The sequence below is a fragment of the Otolemur garnettii genome, unplaced genomic scaffold, assembly GCF_000181295.1.
Source record: "Otolemur garnettii isolate 467f Iridium unplaced genomic scaffold, OtoGar3 scaffold00003, whole genome shotgun sequence".
In the NCBI taxonomy this organism is placed as follows: Eukaryota; Metazoa; Chordata; class Mammalia; order Primates; family Galagidae; genus Otolemur; species Otolemur garnettii.
This window is the reverse complement of record NW_003852398.1, coordinates 5,057,377-5,065,777: the sequence shown is the minus strand read 5'-3', so window position 1 is coordinate 5,065,777 and position 8,401 is coordinate 5,057,377. Positions and strand designations below refer to the sequence as shown.

The 8,401-nt window shown below is 48.2% G+C and overlaps 1 protein-coding gene across 3 annotated transcripts in view; it reads right to left on the bottom strand.

Moving 5' to 3' along the window:
* Positions 1–8,401, bottom strand: part of STK10 (serine/threonine kinase 10) — a 149,263-nt gene that overhangs the window by 15,388 nt on the left and 125,474 nt on the right. For all 3 annotated transcript variants that reach the window (XM_003781942.3, XM_023515232.1, XM_023515237.1), the window contains 4 exons: positions 5,686–5,815; positions 3,860–3,984; positions 1,497–1,685; positions 750–875 (listed from right to left, as the gene is read on the bottom strand). In XM_003781942.3, coding sequence (XP_003781990.1) covers positions 750–875; positions 1,497–1,685; positions 3,860–3,984; positions 5,686–5,815 — 570 coding nt within the window. The remainder of the gene's footprint in view (positions 1–749; positions 876–1,496; positions 1,686–3,859; positions 3,985–5,685; positions 5,816–8,401) is intronic.

The following is an 8,401-nucleotide window of genomic DNA, read 5'->3' as shown; positions in this document are numbered from 1 at the left end:
AGGCGCCCGCCACAACGCCCGGCTATTTTTTGGTTTTAACCGTCGTTGTTTGGCAGCCTGGGCTGGATTCAAACCCGCCACCTTCGGTGTATGTGGCTGGCACCTTAGCCACTTGAGCCATAGGCGCCAAGCCTGTGTTCACGCTTTATATGGCTTCTCTCAGCTGATCCTCACAACCCAGTGCAGGGGTAGGAAGGTGAGGGGCTTCGCTGAAAGCCGCACAGCAGCAGGGCAGAGTCCCTGCCCAGCTGCTTGAGCACCTGGAATATGAACCTGCCTCTCCAGGGACTGCCAGATGGGTCTGATGGCTCAGTGTTTTCCCAAGGTCTGTGGAGATTCAAGTCAGCCCCATTCCCACAAGAGGGCTTCAAGTACCAGACCTGGGGCTGGGAGCCTCTGACATGGAACAGACCCAGTACCTGGGAAACTTTAAGTCAGGGATGGCCACAGCAAAAGCCATCACCCACAGGCTTGGCAATACTCAGGGACACCTTTTACCAAAACATAGTAGTGATGAAGAACCCCAGCAGCAGAGCAAGACCCTGGGCGAGGAAGAGCCAGCTCCATCATCTCACAGTCCTCACCCCAGTCCTGCAAAATAGGAATGACCAGCCCTACCCCATGCCCATTTTAGGGGTGTGAGAACGACAGCTTGGGAGGTGACATGACTTGCCCAATGTCACACAGTCTAAGAGCAACGCATGACTGGAATCTGGGCCCCTGAGGGAAAGCGAGGCAGCCGGGTGTACCTGCAGCTGCTGCAGCTCGCCCATGTTGCTCTCGCACTGTGCCAGCATGTCCCGCATCTGGTTCTCGTGCTTCTGCTGCTGGTGCAGTCGCTCTGACTTCTGCCTCTTCTCCTCCTGCTGGGAGAACTGTACAGGGTGGGGGAGGGGTCAGTTAGCAGGCCAGGGGCCTGGTTGGAGGGGGCAGCACCCCAGCTGAGCCCCAAGGTGTGTACCCCTGTGGGGCTGGTTTGTGCAAAACCCCAGTACCCAGCACCACTGCAGTACGTGCCCCTGTATAAAGTCCTCACTCTGAGCTAAGACCTAAGCCCTGCCCCCAAGGAGCCCCCAGGCTGATCGGGCCACAACATTGTAACATGACACGTGTCAGGACTGTGTATGTACCAGGCAGGAATCATAGGGCCCGGGCCACATGGGTAACATGTGAGTAGGCTCCTGCTGGAGGAGGAGAAGGGGTCTGCCAACAGAGAGGAAGCTGCTAGAATAAAGCATGGCAGTGCAGAAGGGAAGGGAACTGCGTATGGTAGTCCATAGCACAGAACCAAGTTCCCTCCTCTTTCCCCCAGAGGAGGGTTATCGTGAGGCTAATGCAGCTTCTAGGACCTGCCTGTAACTCACACACCCCCTTCCAACCTGCCAAGCCCTTGCGCTGCATCTTATCTTCCACTTTCCTCCCAGTTGCACAAGGCCATACCTGGACTTGCCCCCACCCAACACACCCTCAGGACCTGCCCACCCGGCTGCCCACACCTGCTTGATCTTCTCCCGCTGCTCAGCTGCGCTGCCCCCGCCATTGATGTGCAGGCTCTTCTTATACATGGCCAGCCGAGTCTTGCCCTCGCTCCTCTGGATCTTGGGAAGCCGCGCCTTCTCCTGCTGCTGTCGCACCTTCAGCTGCTCTATCATGCGCTGGTTGTAGCGCTGCATCTGCTCCCGCTCCTGAGTTGGGACACCCAGAAGCTGGAGTCAGCTATGCTTTAGCTCTTGGTGTGGTCAGTGGCCAAAAGTCACCAAACTCCATTCAGAAGCCCAGGACTAATGTAGGCCATCAAGCTCAGCAGAGCAATACTGATATCGCTTTACCTCAACTGCTAAATAATCATCCTTTTCTATCTCACTTTCAAAATTATTATTAGTAGGCTAGGCGCAGTGGCTCATGCCTATAATCCTAGCACTCTGGGGATAGTGAGTCAGGTGGATTGACTGAGCTTAGGAGTTTGAGACCAGCCTGAGCAAGATGTAAACCCTATCTCTAAAAATAGCAGTCAGGCATTGTGGTAGGTGTCTGTAGTCCCAGCTGAGGCAAGAGAATTGCTTTAGCCCAAGAGTTTGAGGTTGCTATAAGCTATGATGCTATGGCACTCAACCCCAGGGTGACTGAGACTCTGTCTCAAAAATAAAAATAAGTAGGGCAGCATCTATGGCTCAGTGAGTAGGGCACAAGCCCTATATAAGGAAGGTGGCAGGTTCAAACCTGGCCCCAGCCAAACTGCAACAAAAAATAGCCAGGCGTTGTGGTAAGTGCCTGTAGTCCCAGCTATTCGGGAGGCTGAGGCAAGAGAATTGCCTAAGCCCAAGAGCTGGAGCCCACTGCTGTCAGCTGTGATGCCACAGCACTCTACCGAGGGTGACAAAGACTCTGTCTCTAAAATGAATAAATAAATAAATAAATAAATAAATAAAAATAGAAATACTAGCCCAGCAATGTGGCAGGTGCCTATAGTCCTAGCTACTTGGGAGGCCGATGCAGAAGGATCTCTTGAGCCCAAGAATTTGAGGTTGTTTTGAGCTATGATGCCGTGGCACTCTACCTAGGATGACAGAATAAGACTCTGTCTCAAAAAAAAATAAAATTGGGGTAGCGCCTGTGGCTCAGGGAGTAGGGTGCCAGCCCCATATGTCAGAGGTGGTGGGTTCAAACCCAGCCCCGGCCAAAAACTGCAAAAAAATAAATACATAAATAAATAAAGTTAAATTAAGGTGGCACCTGTGGCTCAGTGGGTAGGGCGCTGGCCTCGTGTAAAGAGGGTGGCAGGTTCGAACCCGGCCCTGGCCAAACTGCAACAAAAAAATAGCCAGGTGTTGTGGCAGGCTTCTGTAATCCCAGCTGCTTGGGAAGCTGAGGCAAGAGAACCTCCTAGGCCTAGAAGTTGGAAGTTGCTGTGAGCTATGTGATGCCACAGTACTCTACCCAGGGCAATAAAGTGAGACTCTGTCTCTAAAAAAACAAAAATTTTTAAATAAATTATTGTTTATATTTTGGATTCTCACCTTCTAAATGCCTTCTCTTCTAATCAGTGATAATAGGCCATCATTAGCTAATATCTCAAAGTAAAATGTACACTCAAGGGGATAAGATAACTCATCATGATTGGTGGCAAATGTAAATTCTTATCTTAAAAAGTCCTAATACATTTGAATCTTTTCCTTCCCCTGATACCTATTTGTATTTCAAAACTCAGCCTGCATCACCTCCTCCAAGAAGCTTCCCTTGACCTCTTAGCTGGGCTGGGCACCCTATTCTGAGCTCCCACTGGCTTATGCTGCCTTTCTTCATTGCCTTCACATAAGGAACTGGAATTACCCACAGCTGCTGTGCCTCCAGACCTCAGTTTATCTGTCACAATCTCCACTATGGGGACTAAACTGAGATAGACAATTACCACAGAAGTAGGTGTTCTGGCCACACAGAGCAGGGACCCTGGCCAGCTCTGGGGAGTTTAGGGAAGGCTAGCAGAGGTGGTATTTAAGTGGAGACCTGAAAGTCTTCTGAGGGAATCCATGGGAAAGAGATAAACAAAAGGACAATGGATAGAAAGGGATGGTAAAAATGAAAGGCGAAAAAGAAAAAATGAATGAAGAGACACAGATCGCAGGTGTCAGAGCTGGCAAGGGAGCGACATAGACCATCTGCTTCCCTGCACTGTTTTCCCCATTCCTGGTCCCTCGAGCCAAAGCAGACCACCCCCGGAGAACATCCTGTGGCCTCTCTGCAGCCACACTGGCTCCCCTCAGGGACACAGATAGTGCCCATGGGTACCCCGTCAGGCACAGCCCCACCCTGCTCCAGGTCTGTGGGCGCAGACACAGGCCCCACCCCGCCGGAGCCTCACCTTCTCATGTTTGCGCACTAGCTCGTGCCGCTGGAGGAAGTACTGGTCTTTGAGCTGCTGCTTCACCAGCTGGTGCCTCTCCTGCAGCTGGCGCTCCTCCATCTCCCACAGGGCCGCCTCTCGGTCTGCAGGGGACATGCCACCCACCTGGTGAGGGGCTGACAGCTGCAGACCTGACAGTGCCATGCCCCCACCCTCTGCCAGGCCTCCTCATGCTGTAGCTGATAAGCAACCTGCTGAGCTCAGAGGAATTAATAGTGTGCTACCTCTAATGACCATGTTGAATGGTCTGAGTGAGTCCTAGAAACTTCCTTAAAGCCTAAGGGATGATTGCTCCCAGCAGCATGGTGTAGCTGAAAGTGTTCCAAGCTAGGAGCCAGAGAAACCACAGATGTAGGTGGCTTCTAACTTTGAACAATTGCTGCTTTTCATCTATCCCAAATCCAGGTTCCATCACTGGAATTTGGAATAGATTAAGAAAACCTCCTGGGGCCTAGACAAGGTGGCTCATGTCTGTAATCCTAGCATTCTGGGAGGCTGGGGTGGGTGGATTGCTTGAGCTCATGCTTTTGAGACCAGCCAGTACAAGAGCGAGACCTCTGTCTTTAAAAATAGCTGGGCATTGTGGTGGGTGCCTGGTCCCAGCTACTTGGGAGGCTGAAGAAAGAGGATCACTTGAACCCAGGAGTTTGAGGTAGCTGTGAGCCATGATGACACGATACTCTACCCAGGGTGACAGAGTGAGACTCTGTCCCACCCACCCCCCCAAAAAAAAGAAAAGAAAAGAAAACCTCCCCATGGGTTAAGAAAAACCTCTTCATTCCTAAATTGTACCAAAAGAGCAGAACTACGTGCATATAAAATGGAGGCATGAACATCCTTTAGAGACATTTTCAAGTACAATCTACACTGCATTTTTGCTTTCCTAACAGGCAAATGGGGAGGCCTGAGACAGAAGAACATGAATGGCCTCTTATCATTATTTCCTCCTTTGAAAAATGGTTGAGATTCCTTGTCTCCTGCATGTCCCATGCATCTGTTATGGAGACAACAGTGTCTGGCATCTCAGCGATCTATTAATCAAACTGGGCACAACAAGAGAGCAAGGGAGCTGGTATCAGAAGAGAGTCTCACACCCTTCGAGGTACAGAGGAGGTCATGCTCGGCTTACTGCAAACGCTCAGTTTATTTCACTGCATTCCTGTTCTGTGAAAACTGGTATCACCAAATCTGATGGCACCTTCACCATGGATTGCCCAGTCTCCAGAAGTGTGAGAAATAAATTTGTGTTGTTTACAAGCTACCCAGTCAGTGGCATTTTGTTGCCACAACCTAGATGAACCAAGGCACTCGGCCAAAGAATGGCAACTCTCCAAGCTCCAGTTTCCTTATCTATAAAAATGGGGATAATGGCATGATCTGCTTGATAGGGTGTGGATTGAGGGAGACGGTATGAAAACCTTCATCATACGCAAGACCTGGTAGAGCAATTGTTCAACATGTGAAAGCTGTTAGGATAGGGCTCTCCATCCTGACCCCCACCACATAGTTAACTCAGCACATGCATTCATTTCTACCCACTAACACTCTCTTCCTGTTCTTTTTCCCCTTAACTAACTTGTGGAATAATGTCACGTAGTGTTGGTGATAACTGGTGTTCTTGCCTCATTCCTGACTTCACCATGAAGAACAACGTTTAGTTTTTTAGATGGAGAAGACCTAGTAGTTTTTTCTTACCCACCCCACTTCCCAGGGCAAAGATGGACAGGGATGTCCATTTACAGAGATTCTAGGCCAAGAAAGAACCACCCACTCTTGGGCCATACCTCGAAGGAGCTCCTGCTTCCTACTGAGGCACTCACGCTCCTTGTCACAGATCTCCCGCCTGTTTTCAGCTGTGAGCCTCTTCATGGCCAGGTCCAGGTCCTCCTTCTGCTTGGCTATGAAGTCCCGGTCCTATGGAGGACAGAGGAGGACAGACCTTTACCCAGAGCCGGATTGGCAATCTCAGTATTTATTACTGTGACAAAAAAAAAGGCAGCATGATGAGAGAAGAATACTTCTTTCCTTATTTATTTATTTCATTTATTTTTTAGAGACAGAGTCTCATTATGTTGCCCTTGGTAGAGTGTCATAGCTCACAGCAATCTTAAACTCTTAGGTTGAAGCAATTCTCTTGCCTCAGCCTCCCAAGTAGCTGAGACTATAGGTGCCCACCGCAATGCCCGGCTATTTTTTTGTTGTAGTTGTCATTGTTGTTTGGCAGGCCTAGGCCGGGTTCAAACTTGCCAGGCCTAGTGTATGTGGCCAGCGCCCTAGCCACTGAGGTACAGGTGCTAAGCCCACATTTTTTTTTTTTTTTTAAGACAGAGTCTCACTCTGGTACCCAGAGTAGAGTGCCATGGCATCATAACTTACAGCAACCACAAACTCTTGGGCTCAAGCAATCGTCTTGCCTCAGTTTTACTCTTTTTAGTAGAGATGGGGTCTTGCTCTTGTTCAGGCTGGTCTTGAACTCCTGAGCTCAAGCAATTTACCCACCACAGCCTCCAGAGTGCTAGGATTGTAGCCATAAGCCACCATGCCCAGCCTAAGAAAATTTAGAAAAGAAAAATAAATATGTGGGCTGGGCGCAGTCGCTCACACCTGTAATCCCAACACTTGGGAGGTCAAGGCAGATGGATTGCCTGAGCTCACAGGTTCAAGACCAGCCTGAGCCAGAGTGAGACACCATCTCTAAAAATAGCTGGGCATTATGGTGGGTGCCTGTAGTCCCAGCTACTTGGAAGGCTGGGGCAAAAGAATCACTTGAGTCCAGGAGTCCGAGGTTGCTGTGAACCATGATTCCACGGCACTCTACCAGGGGTGACAAAGTGAGATAATGTCTCAAAAATAATAATAATAATAATACCATGAGGTCAGAGAATGAAAGAGTGGACATGAGTTGATAATTATTGAGGTTGTGTGATGGGTATGTGGGGCCTCATTACTCCATTATACTTATTCCAGTCTATGTTTTTAATTTTCCACATTAAAGAGCAAAAAATTTGGCCAGGTGTGGTGGCTAATGCCTATAATCCTAGCACTCTGGGAAGCTGAGACAGGTAGATTGCCTGAGCTCAGGAGTTTAAGACCAGCCTGAGCAAAACCAAGACCAACCCTGTGTCTGCTAAAGGTAGAAAAAACTAGCAGGCATTGTGATGGGCGCCTGTAGTCCCAGCTACTTGGAAGGCTGAGGCAAGGGAAATCCCCTGAGCCCAAGAGTTTGAGGTTGTTGTGAGCTAGGATACAAAGATACTCTACTCCAGGCACAGAGTCTCTTTGTGTCTCAAAAAAACTAAATAAATAAATAAAATAAAAAATCTTAGAAACCACATAAGAGGAAACTAAAAATTCCCAGTATCGGTCATGGCTAGCAACTCTTTGTAGTAATATCTAAACAAGTATATCTATAGCCATTTTATTGTTGTTTCACAAAGATTGTTTAAAAGGACTCAGAGAGCTATTTGTATACCTGTGTTCATAGCAGCATTATTTACAGTGGTCGAGGGATGGAAACAACCTACATATTTATAGACAGATGAATGCATAAACAACATGTGGGATATACATACAATGGGTATTATTCAGCCTTTTTAAAAAGGAAGGAAATTCTGACACATACAACATGAATGTTGTATGTGGGATGTTAAGGGATGTTAAGTGAAATAATGTGCTAAGTGAAATAAGCCAGACACAAAAGGATAAATCCTGAATGCTTCCACTTGTTGGAGATACAGAATAGTCAAAAGACAAAAAGTGCAACAGAGGTACCAGGGGTTAAGGGAGGGGAAATGGGGAGTTAGTGTCTGATGGGTACAGAGTATCAGGTCACAGTATGAAAAGAGTTTTAGAGCCATCCAGTGAATCCTAGCACTCTGAGACCCCAACTCTACTAAAAATAGAAAAACTAGCCAGCCTCCCTAGAGTCCCAGCTACTCAGGAGGCTGAGGTAAGAACTGAGCTCTAGGGTGATGTTAGGCCAGGTGCAGTGGCTCATGGCTATAATCCTAGCACTCTGGGAGGCAGAGGCAGGTGGATTGCTTGAGCTCACAAGTTCGAGACCAGCCTGAGCAAATGTGAGACCCCATCTCTACTAAAAGGAAAAACTAAGAGGATCACTTGAGCCTGAGTTGGTTGCTATGAGCTATGACACCACAGCACTCTACCCAGGATGACAGCTTCAGACTCTGTCTCAAAGGAAAAAAAAAGAATTTTAGAGAGGAATGATCGTGGATGGTAATGCTATGAAAGTGCTTGATGCCACTAAATTGTAATGATGATAAATTACATGACTATTCTACCACAATTTTATTTATTTTTTTATTATTATTTTTTTGAGACAGAGCCTCAAGCTGTCCCCCTGGGTAGAGTGCCATGGCATCACAGCTCATAGCAACCTCCAACTCCTGGGCTAAAGCGAGTCTCCTGCCTCCACCTCCCAAAGCCTGGCTATTTTTTTTTGGTTGCAGTCATCACTGTTTGGCAGGCCCAGGCTGGATT